The 14,012-nt window shown below is 40.9% G+C and overlaps 1 protein-coding gene across 10 annotated transcripts in view; it reads left to right on the forward strand.

Annotated features, from left to right (window-relative positions):
- The window catches only part of ST18 (ST18 C2H2C-type zinc finger transcription factor), a 684,113-nt gene extending 676,646 nt beyond the window's left edge, over positions 1–7,467 (forward strand). For all 10 annotated transcript variants that reach the window (XM_033933682.1, XM_033933686.1, XM_033933681.1 and 7 more), the window contains one exon: positions 4,805–7,467. In XM_033933682.1, the coding sequence (XP_033789573.1) occupies positions 4,805–4,945 (141 nt within the window). In that variant the 3' untranslated portion in view covers positions 4,946–7,467. The remainder of the gene's footprint in view (positions 1–4,804) is intronic.
- Positions 7,468–14,012: the final 6,545 nt, after the last annotated feature.

The following is a 14,012-nucleotide window of genomic DNA, read 5'->3' on the forward strand; positions in this document are numbered from 1 at the left end:
ACACATTTTCGAAAAATACGTCCAAAATTTTTTTTGTTTCGAAAATCGTCTAACTATACTTCCTGCCGATCTGATCGTCCAAATCGCTAAATCATCCATCTTTATACCACATTTTCATCCAACTTTTTGTCCAAGTCAAAAACGCCTAGAACAAGCCCTGTTGGATATGGGAGGGGTCTGCAAAGTGATGGACTGAACAACCAGACATGGGACTTAAATAGTGGGGTACTTTGCGGAGAGTGTGAGAGCCAGAAGGCCTTGAGCATGCGCAAATGCTCAAGGCCCAGGCAACAGGAAGGATCTTCATTCACCGGCACGTCCTGTGGGCTGCGTGCTGGTGCCAGATGGGATAAGGCTTCTGTTGGGGCGGGCAGAGGTGCCGGTTCATGCGGGGGGGGGGGTAATTTGCGAGCGGGGAGGAAGCAATGCTGGTTCTCGGCCGGGAGGGGGAGGGTTCGCAAATCGAGTCAACGCTCGGTTTGCAAGTCACGATTTGCGAAAATATTTTGCTCGTTTTGCAAACACTTGCAAACCACGTTACTCGCAAACCGAGGTTTGTCTGTATTTGATTCTTCAACATGCGTATATATACTACGGAGCTACTCTGCAGTCCCAACTAGGATCTTGATTTCATCTAAAAAAGGCTTCCTTAGGGGTGAGTTAAAAAACAATAGTGTGAATTAACTTACATCTCATCAAAAGATAGTACAAAATATAAATTTGGTAGTCATCTTACATAATTTCATGGTGCAAACAGTGGAGACACTTCCACCCCACTCATTTAACAAGCCATATTGACATTTGATATATGCATAAACTGGCACTTAGGGGAAAAGTTATCAACATGGGAGCCACTATTAAGATGCGTTATTTAACCATAACTCATGCTATTTTAGCACAGGTCCCATTTTATGTAATGAGACTATGCTAAAATAGTAAAACTTATCGTAGAATAACCTATTGTAATGACAGCCCATGTTGATAACTTCCCCATTAAATTGGATTGGATTTATTACATTTTATATACCGCTAGTACGTATTAAGCAGTTTACAGTACTACTGCAATAGAAGTGGAGGTTACAAAAAAATTAAGGGTAGAAGTTACATGTTTACAAACCATCAGAGGGTAGAAGAAAGGCGAAAGGGTCAATAGAGGGCATGAAAGCGCAGGAGATGAAAAAGAGGGCCGGGGTAATGAAGATATGAGTACCATAGACACAAAGATCAGTAAGAATTAGAATCGTTGTAAATGCTCATATGCAGACTATGGTGAGTAATCTCATAGGGTTCCATAGTGTTGGTTGAACAGAGTTGATTTCAATTGTTTCTGGAAGGAAAGGTAAGTGATTTCTTCAATGAATCCTTGAAGTATGGAGTTCCATAGATTAGGACCCGCATATGAAAAGGCTCTCTTTCTAGTTGATTGTAGTTTTATATCTCTCAGGCCTGGGATTTGAAATTGAGCAGCCAGGTTTGCTCATTGGTGGGTAAAGTGTATATGAATGATGGCACATGACGCAAAGGTTCAAGAAAATTGTATTATTTTTATTTATTTCCATAACAACCATCAAAAGATTATTGCGTCATCGGAAGGAGTCTTTACAGGCGCCAAACGCTGGCATTGCTGACGAAGAATCCCCATTCAATAATAGTTATTCATCAATATATAGTCTGACATCATTAGTTGTCAGCCAATCCACTAACAGAGGCTTTCCTTAGATTTGGACAAAGAAAATTCCTTTTGACATCGGAAAGTTTCACAGATCATAATTTTGTTTACATTACTTTCTGAATATGCCTAAAACATTATTACATATAACATACCCAATACTTTTTTGTCATTCTCAAAAAGGTGAAATCAAACCCCTTGTCTGTGTCAGATGACACAATAGCTTTGGAAAACTGACAATTTCAAGTTTCACTGACACACAGACTCAGAAGCCCCAGACCCCCTTCCTATGCTGGTGGGCATCTCTAAGATTGGTACAGTGTCTCTGGCTCTAACTTAACCATTTCCAGATGTTGCCTCTTAGGCTCCCTTTCAGTTTCTTCAGGTATTAAATATATAAAATATGTTTTTCAGAACCAACTCTCATGTTTAGTATACCTTCACACATCATTCCTACCACATCTCACACACACAATTACTCATGAGATCCCACACATACATCCAACACGGTATATTGCATTCATACGATACATATAACTATTTGCATTCAAAAATATGAAACCCTATATCTTCTACAAGCCAGACTATGAGGTCTGGTATCAATTAGAACCACGAGGCTCAAAGCGGGAAACCTGAACAAAGACACAGAGAACAAAAAGTCACTGACACAAAATGGAGTTACTAGCTCAAGATGGAGTTCTTAATACAAGATGGAGTTCTTAATCCCTCTAGAAGTATGTTACGCATTACCTGATTTCCTTTATGATTCTGCCCCACCTAACACCTCACACAAATAGTGAATTCCCCTTTTCCTATGCTTTATAACGGTTTCCTGGTCTTTTGTTTATCATCTTGATTTTTTCAAAGTTTTAAATGTGTTTGCATGTAAATAAGACCCTCTGATCAGGACTAGGAAGGTCTCTGCCACGCCCTGCTAACGCTTCTGCGCCATGTGCGCCAAACCAGGCCTCTTCAAAATCGGTCATATTGAGATGATCTTAGAACTCTATTAGGTTGATATCTGGCCAGTTTCTTATACAGATATTCTGGAAGATGAAGATGCCAGGTTTTGAAGAACATAAGAATAGTCTTACTGGGTCAAACCAATGGTCCATCTTGCCCAGTAGCCTGCCATCACAGTGGGCAATCCAGGTCACTAGTACCTGGCAAACACCCAAAGAGTAGCAATATTCCATGCTACTGATCCAAGGCAAGCAGTGGCTACACAAAGCAGCTTAAATTCAATTTGTTTGGCTATCAGCAGCCAGTGTAATTCAAATAGTACTGGCGTAATATGGTCAGTACTGCGTGCGCCTGTTAGAAGCCTGGTCGCAGTGTTTTGGATTAGCTGTAGGCGGAAGAGGTTGGCTATGCTTGACTCTAAAAATAATGTGTTACAGTAATCTAACGTCTAGTAATAAAAGCATGAGTTTTGCTAGGTTATCAGTAGTCAGTACAGGTTTTAATTGCCGCAGTAATTTTAAGTGGTAGAAGCACATTTTAACTATGTGGCTTATTTGAGGGCTGAAGCTTAGCTCAGAGTTGCAGCAAACTCTCAGTATCAGGATTTTGGACTTAAGTTGTATGGGTTTGCCAGCAAATTCTGGAAGTATATGTAGGGCAGATTGGTTGTGTGATAGCTACATAGCTGTGGATTTGTCTGCGTTTACAATTAAATTGTTGTCTGCTATCCAGATGTTTCTATTGAATGTTGAATAAATATCTTCATCCCCATTTTACAAATCTGGCATATACACATATCAAACCCAAGTGTGTGAAAATGGCAAGGGAGCATGGACTGGGCATGTTTTGGGTGAGATAAGGATGTGGCAAGTTCAAAGACATTTAGGAGGGAATTCATCAAGCATTGTTAGGATTTAATGTACCTTAATGCATGTTAAGGGAATTAGGACGTGTTAAACACTAAGGCTCAGATTCAATAAATAGCTCCTGAAGATAGGCACTTAGCCGCCCGTCCCCCCGAAAATCGCCAGCAGGAGGGATGCCCAGTCCTTCCTGCCGGAAAATGTTGGCCAGCCTAAGGCCCCTCACCAGTACATCTCACAATGCACAGGGAAGGGGCTAGCCCATTTTTTGTGAGAAGGCAGGCCAGCTGGCTGGAGGCAGGAAGGATGCCTCCGGCCGGCCAACATTTTAAGGTAAGGGGAGTTCTGGGGGGGGGGGGGCTGATAGGGTCTGGCGGGGGGGGGGGGGGGAGGGGAATTCCCACGATGTTCAGATGGGATGTTTCCAGCAGGAGGGACTGGGCATCTCTCCTGCCATCGATGTACCGGGGGGGGGGGTCCAGCAGTAGGGACTGGGCATCCCTCCTGCTGGCGATCTTCAAGGGGAGTGGGGAGGTCCTGGCAGGAGGTCTGGGTATCCCTCCTGCTAGTGATCTTGGGGGGGGGGGGAACGGGCGGCCATAGTCACTAAACATATCGCGGCAGGGAGATCCCTTGCTGCAATAAGCTCAGCGGCTGCATCTGCTTACAATATAGGCCAGCATTTTGCTGTCCTACATTTTACACGTCTATCACGGGCCTAGAGACGCGCCTAGGCCTATCTAAGGCTACTTCCGGGACAAGGCATGCCTAGCCTTAAGTGAGCTTAGGTGGGCCTAAGCACCTCCCTAGGCTCCTGGAGGCGCCTACAATGTAAGCGGCCTGTCTCGGGAGGTTTTTTATTTTTTTAGAAACGTGCATCCCAATTGGCTGGTTAGGCAGCAGTTGGCCGCCTACAATCGGGATGCCTTTTATAGAATTTGGCCCATAATGTCCATTTTGCCTATATTTTAGAGTAGGCTCTACCTCAGCAGATTCTGTTCTGAAATTCCTACTTCTGTGATCTGTCTAAAATGGGGCTGTACAACTGTGATGAGGTAAAAAAAATGCTGTCTACTAGAGCTTGAGTATATCTCCTTTCAAGACCTTATACTCATACTCTTATTCCCCCACTTAAGGTTAGGATCCTATACCTTAAAACCACCTCCTCCTGAAGTCAGATTTTGCTGGTGTGCCAAGTACATGTTACAGATCACATACCGTTCTATTCCTTTATTAAACATAAGTGGATTATTTGTCTTAATTTTAGCTACTGCAATTTCTATGCGCATGTGTTTTTGTCTTCATTTAGGGGCCAATCAGTGAGCAGAATTTTGAGGCATATGTAAACACGCTCACGGACATGTACAGCAATCTGGAGCGAGAACACTCACCGGAATGCAAAGCTCTACTGGAGAATATCAAACAGGCAGTGAGGAGCATTCATGTGTAGTACACCAATGGCTTCTGAGCAACTGGAATGACTAAAGAACAGTACACTCCAAATGGATCCATTAGGAGTTCATGTATTGATAAGGACAGTAGGCTGCCAGGCTGCATTTAACATTGCACTGATTTTTTTTTCTCTAGCTGTCATTAAAAAAAAAGATGGAAGATAAACAGACTGGATTAACAGTGATGCACTCACTTAATGTATTCTATTTATTTGAGGGGGGGGGGGTGGCTGGGGTTTCTTTGTTTGCACTTGGTTTTTTTAATGGCTTTGAAAGATATGTATGACTTTTTAATTTTGTCCTATTTATTTTTGATCAAAGAGGTTGTGTTTTAATCTTTTGACTGCATTATGAGGCCTGCCATATTTTTACAAATGTTTATTAATTTATTTTCCAGTTGGATTTTAAGTAATTCTGTAAATTAAAAATAATATATGTAGCCTTGCTCAGCTGAAAGAGTATGGATGAAACTTATTTCTGGAAAAAAAAACCCCCATAAAAACCCATGATATTGGTCTGGTTTTCTTTATTTACAGTCTTCTGCTTTTTTACTTTGAATCAGAAGTATGTTTCATCATGACATGGGACTGAAGATAGAAAGCAGGAATTAGAAGAGGAATGTCTCCCACTAGTGGAGATACTGGACTCGTACAAACACTGTTTGCTGAACAACTGAGTTCTCAAGAACATTGCTAGCAATAATGAAATAAAGCAATCGACTTCTGACTTGGGTGGGTGTTTTAGCCTTGATGTGAATGATTCCTTTTAAGGGAATCGCCAGAATCAAGCTCTTAATAAATCCTATGGCAGGGGAAGGAGAACTTCTGTAACTGGTGTTTTTTTCTCTTTACTGTTTTAGCAATACACATTTCTGTAGTAAATGACGATACATACCACATGTATATATATTATTTTTGGGTGCTGATTTTACCCAACCAAATTTTCTCTGAAACCCCTTAAGCTATATTACCATCTCTTATAGCAAGTAAGCTTTAGTGTCAAAACTCAAGTTGCCAGGATTGCAGGAGAGAAACTGATTCAGCTGCAAGTGGGTTTCGGACTGCTGCCACTATGTTTAACACCACTGAACAGCATTACCCAGTGTTGTCTCAAGGATAAGATGCGTTTGGCATGACTACTAGTGTTTCTGCTTGGTACAATGGGAGAAGATTATCCAAGGTTTGCTCCAGTTCTACATTGGGATATTTATTTTCCTATTGGAACTAATGGGATTTTTATTGATAAATTTAAAGCAAGATTTTTGGGGTTATTTTTAACCAAAGCAAAATTGGAAGACGCCTTGGATCCATGTATATAAGCGCATGTGTGTGTGTGTGTGTGTGACAAATAGAAAGAATGAAGAGAGTGTGTGTGTGTGTGTTCTGTTAGCCAGGGCTTCGAATCTCTGGACTTCAGAGGATAAAAGCCACTAACAGAGATGACGTCCATTTCAGGGACTGCATAATAATTAAACCTTGTTTCTGTTTTTTTATATCATGTTTTTTTTTAAAGAAAATAGAAAAAAAACCCAGCTGAACTGCCTTTTTTGTATGCACTCACCTCTTGTGCATATGTGCCTCAGTGTAAATGTATTTATGGACTTTGTGTATGTTTTATTTTCAGTGACAGCAAAAAATGCTTATGTTTGATTAGCCTTGTGCATATGTGGAGTGCATAAAATATGAATCAGAAGTTTGACACATACAATGATCATTATTGTTATTGTGCTAAATAACAGGAATATTCGAGTTGTTAACCCAACCTTCTGGCACTGTGGTCACTGTTTTGCAGTATGTGGGGCTTGTGTTTTGTTTGAGAGTCTGTTTTGATCCTTTAAACCTAGTTTATACAGGAAAACAGTGTCTGTAACAGATGTGCTCTACTTTAAAGTCTGTTTGATAAATGCTACTGTACCATATGTGCTGTATAGTATAAATAAGACAGCAGGTGAAAAAAATTGCTAATAAAGTTATTGTAATTGTTCACAGGCAAATCACCTTTGCTCTACTTGTTAAAAGCATTGAAAATGAGTTAGCTCATTACAAAGACAATTTTTTAATTTACCACATAATTTAACAAATTTGTTATATTTTAATTAAAAAAATCTTATGACATGTATTTATTATTGTTTTCATATGCATTTGGGTTAATTTATCTTTGTTCATATTCTTTGCTCTGGATGTTTTGTGGTGTATGTTTGTTTTGTGATAGGTACATTTTTGGCCTCATTTGTACTTGAAATGTTTTGTAATGCATACTGATTGCATGTTTGGGGATGGATGAGTATGTTTGTGTGTGTGCGTGTATGTCTTTATCTGTTAAAAATTTGCGAATGAGCTTTACTGTAAATTAGATCTTTTGTAAAGAACAATTATGTATGCATTTTTTTAAATTTTAATTTTGAGTAGTTTGTATACCGTTTCTTCATACAATTAATATTTCTTACATTGAAAGCAACAAAAGTGTGTTCTGTGCTGTACATTTGGTGTATGGTAGGAAATAAACCAGATAATGAAACACGCTACAAGTCTCCTAATTTCCTGAGCTTTCTTGGTAACACATGAATGGTTGTTTGTACTGAACTCTTCCTTTTCTCCCCACATACTAAAATGTGGCTTTTTTACTTCACTGATTTTATGTACAAACTCCCAAATTCTGTATATGACATCTTAAGTTTTATGCATGTAAATCGGTGCACACAGCTGATTCGTGCATAAAATTTAATTGATTAATTGGCACTAATTGACACTAATTAAAAGTTACGCACACAACTCGGAAAGCACAATTCTATAAAAAGTATGTGCATATTGCACTGCATGAATCTGAAAAGGGGGCATGGTCAGGAATGGATCATGGGCGTTCTAAAAAGTTATATGCCTTGTTATAAAATACGCCTAATCCATGCACAACTTAGGTACAAGCATATGGGCCTGGTTATAGCTGGCCTAAATGGGTGCATCTAACTTATGCAACATATACAGGTGCTAAGTGTGATTCTATAAAAGGTATGTGCACCTTGCAGAATTTCATTGTGTCATTCTAGTTGACACCAATTTTTTGGGTGCACTCATATATAGAATCAGATTCAGAATAAATACCAGGGCTTACATTGATAGTTTACTCCTATATGCAATACATAAGAATAGCCTTATTGGGTCAGACCAGTGGTCCATCTAGCACAGTAGCCCATCTTCAAGGCGGCCAATCCAGGTCACAAGTACCTGGCAAGAACCCAAATAGCAGCAACAGTTCATGAGTGATAAATCACCTGGTTTTTCGATTCAACTTTCCTACCCAATTGGGTGTTTGTTTGTTTTTTTTTAAACATCCTGGTGGGTTTATTTTATAGCTTTTTCACCCCCCTTTGGCTTCTCCTAACCACACTGGTGCTGTGGTGTAAATAAAATAAAGAAATGCCGCTCCTGCTTTAGGGGGCAAGGGGGAGGGTCAGCCGAATCGGGAAGCCAGTTTTTTTTTTGGTTTTTAACCGATTCGAATCGATACACCTGAAGTGAATCAGTGAACCGATTCGAATCGGGCAGCACTAGCCTAGACTTCTAAGTGAAAGCAGTAACTCATTCTAGAGCTCAGTTAGTTTGAAAATGAAAGAGTGGCTGAATCTCTTGAAAGTTCTATTTTTACTCCTAAGGGAAGGAAATGTAAGTTTTAATTTATTTGAACTCCCAGCGAGATGAAATCTGTGTACATTCCAATCTAAAGGAACCAAAGTAATAAAAATGCCACAGAGAACTTTAAATGCAATACAAACACACTTAAATTGAATTCTAAGATACACTGGAAGCGAATGTAATTCCTTGAGCAATGGGGTTACGTGATCAAATTCACTCTTACAAAAAATGAGCTTGGCAGTGGTACTCTGTATCAATTGAAGTCTCTGCAGACTGACCTTTGAGAGACCCAGGTACATTGAGTTGCAATAATCCAACCTTGACAAGATAATTGACTGAACCAATACAGAGAAGTGTTGCTGATGAAAGAGCACTCTCACTCTTCTCAGGATACGGAGGCTAAAGAAATACTTTTTAACAAGAGAATTTAGCTGATCTTTAAATGTAAGAGATGAATCAATAACAATACCCAATATTAGTGAGGAAAACAATGTGACTTACAAAACTCAAGAGACTGGAATAGCCAGGAAAGTACAAGTTTTAGGCTTTTAACAATCAAGATCTAGATATTTCCTTCCTAATATGTTTTTAAGTGTAGCACTTTTATGTTCTTACTATGTGTGATGTGTGGTTTTATGTATGGTTTTGGGTAACACTCGTATATTTGATCTGAGTATAGCTTTTTTGTCTATTCATATGCTTCACATTTTATGATTTATTGCATCATTTATGGGTTAGATTTTATGATTATTATTTATTTGTTTTACCAGCATATGTATTATACCTGGGGCAACCCCTGATGGGTGAAACATGGCCGTGTTGAGCACTCTTTCATTTATGATTCTATAATAAAAATTTTAATATCTCCATCATGTCTGCTTCAACGTCTACTATCCTTGTTAGCATACAGGCCCCCTTTTATCAAATTGCGTTAGGGATTTTTTATTTGCAGTAAAAAAAACTCTGACGTTCATAGAATTCCTATGAGCATCAGAGCTTTTACTGTAGCAACTCACAATAAAAAACCCTAATGCATCTTAATAAAAGGGGGCCACAGTTAGGCACTGAATTATTGCATTTTATTGGTTCTCTTGGCCACATGGTAATATTTACTGCATGAGAATTCATGTGCAGTTAAGTGAAAGAGTCTTAGGTAGATAAAAAGTGAAAAGATAACAATTATTAATTAGCAACTAAGATTGTCTGACAAGTTGCCAATCTGTAATAAAAAGAAGTTGAAGTCCTACTAGAAATGTAAACTGCAGCTATAGAATTAATTAATGACTGAGCCTTTCCTGTAGGTCTTTGTAGAAATGAAGGTGTTCACACAGCTGGGTCTGTCTTGCAGTCTAGTTGCTCCTTGCATTGATCAGGATAATGCAGTGGGTTAGTGATGGAAAGCCATGGCCTCCCCCAAAATTTGATCCCTGGTGGTCCAGGGCAGCAGCGGGCAGGAGCGAGCTTTCCATGCACCTGCCTGCTGCTAACCCGTTCAGTGGTCGTTGGTTTCATCTGCCGCTGAGCTGCAACCAACAGGAGCACGCTTTGGCGTTCCTGCTCAGTGCTCAGCGGCTTCTTTGACTGGCTCCCGCAAGACCTATGAAGGAGATATACTGAATTGTGAGGTGATTGGGATGAGAGAGTAAGATATCATGGCACCAGGATGGGGGTGGGAAGAAGGGAAGAGAAAGGGGAGGTTCAGGGAGACAGTGAAAAGATGCTGGGTATGGCAGGAGAAGTGGGCCAACACTGGATGGGGGGTGGGGGGAATAGGGACACAGGGAAGCAATGCTGATCACAGGAGGGGATAGGGATAAAGAGGGAAATACAGGACAGGTCAAGACAAAGATACAGAGGGGAAACTGATGAATATAACAACTGGATCAGGACACTGAGGGCAGATGCTGAAACTGGAGGAAGGAAAGAGACAGATACACAGAGGGGATGCATAAGGATGTAGCAGGCAGCCAATCAGAGCTGCTGCCACAGGAAATGATTTTCATAGACCTAGGTGGATGGGAGGGAGGAGGGCTGGGTGCAGAATCTGAAAGGGGGGGAGGAGGGAGGGAAGGAAGGGGGCTAGGTGAAGAGCCTGACAGGAGTTGGGAGGGAAGGGTTTTGGATGCAGAATCTGATGGGAGGGGAGGGAAGGAAGGAAGGGCTGGGTGAAGAGCCTGTTGGGGGGAGTGAGGGAAGGGGGCTGGGTGCAGAGCCTGGCAGGGAGAGGCTGGATGCAGGGGGTAGGGAGTTGGGAAGGCAGGGAGGACAGATGCTCAGGGGGTTGAGAAGACAGATACTGCATATACTGAGAGAGGGTTGGGAAGAACAAATGCACGGGAGGAGGAGGGTTAGGAACGGAAGAAAAAAGAGATGCTGCACAGATGGAGTCATGGGAAGGGAGAGAAAGAAATTCTGCCGGTGGCGAAGGGAAAAGGAACAAAGAATTGTTGGACATAGGTGTGGCATGAGAGGGAAAGAGAGATGATGTATATGGGGAAAAGAAGAAAGAGGAAGAATTGTTGGATATGATAGTGATGGAGAGGAGGGAAGGCGAAATGTTACACTGAACATAAGAATTGCTGCTGCTGGGTCAGACAGTGGTCCTTCGTGCCCAGCAGTCTGCTCCCGCAGCGGCCCCTAGGTCAAAGACCAGTGTCCAAACTGAGACCAATAAGAACATAAGAATTGCCGCTGCTGGGTCAGACCAGTGGTCTATCGTTTCCAGCAGTCTGAGGGAGGAGGGATGACCCAAAGAAGGAAGAGATGTCAGACCACTGGAATGGGAAGGAGAGAGAGAGAGAGATGCCAGACCACAGAATGGAAGGGAAGGAGGGGAGAGAGAGAGATGCCAGATGGCAGAAAGGGGAGGAGAGAGATGTTAGATCTCAAGAAGAGGGAGGGAAGGAGAGAGTGATGCCATACCATGGGAGAGGAGAGAGATTCTAGGCTATGAGAAGGAGAGGATAAAGATGCCAGACCATATGAGGGGGGAAGGGGGAAGACAGAGATGTCTGACCATGGGAGAGGGATGGGATGATACATAGGGATGGAGGGAAAGGGGAGACAGAGGGAGGAGATGGTGTACAGAAATGGGTGTGTCAGAGAAGAGATAAGAAGAAATGCTTCTTATGGATAGATGGGAGTAGGGGAGAAGAAAGAGGGAGGAGATGGTAGACATGGATAGATGAGAAGGGAAGGCATGGAAAAGTAGATTTTGAGAAGAAATCAGAAAAATGGAAGAAAGTTGAATGTTAAAAGTTAATGCTAAAGATGGATATATGGCAGAAAGTGAAGGAGAGAAAGCCAGTGAATGGATAAGGTGGCCCTTGATATAGACAGAAGGAAGTGCAGCCAGAGATTGGGAAAGATGGTTTGAAAACCAAAATCACCAGACAACAAAGGTAGGGTAAATGATTCTATTTTCAAATTAGTGATTGAATTATGTCAGTTTTGAGAAATTACATTTGCTTTCTATATTTTGCACTGTTAAGGAAGAAATGCATTTGTTTCTATTTCTCTGGGGTTGTACTACATGCAGAGTCTTGAATCATAGGCTTTCATTTATATATATATTAGTACTTTTAGTTTGTAGTCTCGTATTTGCATAGGGGTTATCTGTGTTCTGGTAGGAATGAATGCTGAGAAGCATACAGTGTGCTTTGTGTAGTTTAATTTTGTGGTTAACCATTATGTATTGTTAATAGGATTATATTGTGTGTATATATGAAAAATGAATGGAAGAATGGCATTACAATTAGCACTATTATGGTGCGGGATATGGGGTGAAGATTGGGTGGGGTCTGGGGGTGGAGCTTCCGGGTCCCCGCAAACAAAAAAGTGTTCCGCTGCCAATGAGTGATGGTCAGCCAAGAGGCTACAGGGACTCAAGAGTGTGATATTTGGGGGCCCACTATCTATGGTTATTCAGATTATTTTGCAATAAAAATTGGATTAAAGGAAAATACACAAATAAAATGGGCAGCAGGATGTTGAATGAAAACTAAAGAGGGGTAAGTGCATGCTTAGCTACATAGGAGAAAATAAAACAAAAAAGGAAATCAGAAAATCTGTCTTGGATAACAAGCTACAGGTGCTTTATATTTTGTTTGTAAGTGGTATATATCTTTGAGAATGTGGACAGGAATAACTAGGCATAATAGATGGATTAGTGGAGCTTTTTCTGCCATCATCTACTATGTTGGTATGTAATCTGTGCTCAAGAAATGAACTTTGGTCTCCATGGCAGCATGCAGCACTGCTGGTGAACCATTGAGGCACTCCACCAATATTTTGCTTAAGAGAAAAGATAATTATAGACTTGAGGAAAAAATCTGATCTGCTGTCTGCATTTCTGTTAAAAGATTTCTACACTGCACCAGGTATTTCTGTATTAATTGACCTGCGATGGTTGGTTCATATTATGATTAAGCTTGCCTTTACCTGTGGAACCGCCTTTCTACCAAAACACAAGCATCTGATCATCTTGATCTTGTAGCATCATCACTATACAAAAAATCAAGACAATGAGCTAAATAACATATATCCAGTGTATCAACCTAACATTATCAAATAATAAATTATGCACTCATATAGGAAATCTAGACTGGAGCAACTATGCAAAACCTCATTTATTAGGGTGGTCTCATCCTATAATATAAAGTGAGCAATAATTGTATGTATGAAGGTAAATTTTTTCTTAAAAACTGCCCTAAGGATTTTCATGAAATAGGGTGAATCTTGAGTTTTTGGGTGTAGAAGAAGGGACGCTGGGAAGCAGTGATCACAATATGATCCACTTCAATCTGGATACGGGGGCAAAACATCAATTCAGAATGATGGCCATGACACTGAACTTCCGAAAAGGGAATTACGAAGGGATGAGACTCATGGTGGGGAAGAAGATTAAGAAGAGGATAAGCACTGTAAAAACGCTAGAGCAAGCATGGTCCCTTTTTAAGGACACAGTCACCAAGGTACAAAATCTATACATACCGCATATCAACGGGGGATCCAAGAGGAAAAAGAACAAGGAACTGGAGTGGCTCACTGTAGCGGTAAAGGAAGCGATCAGACAAGAAGACATCGTTTAAGGAATGGAAAAGGTCAAAAACGGACAAAAACTGGAAAAAGCACAAACAACATCAAAGCAGGTGCCATAAGGCGGTAAGAGGGGCCAAAAGAGACTACGAGGAAAAAATAGCCAAGGAGGCAAAAAACTTCAAGACGTTCTTTCGATATATTAATGGGAAATGACCCGCGAAGGAAGAGGTGGGGCCATTGGATGACCATGGAATAAAGGGAGTGCTAAAGGAGGACAAAGCCATCGCCGACAAACTGAACACATTTTTTGCGTCTGTATTTACCAAAGAGGATATACATAACATACCGGAAGCCGACAGGCTATACTCAGGAAACAAAGATGGGAAACTGACAGGGT

Source organism: Geotrypetes seraphini, chromosome 2 (genome assembly GCF_902459505.1).
Source record: "Geotrypetes seraphini chromosome 2, aGeoSer1.1, whole genome shotgun sequence".
Taxonomy (NCBI): domain Eukaryota; kingdom Metazoa; phylum Chordata; class Amphibia; order Gymnophiona; family Dermophiidae; genus Geotrypetes; species Geotrypetes seraphini.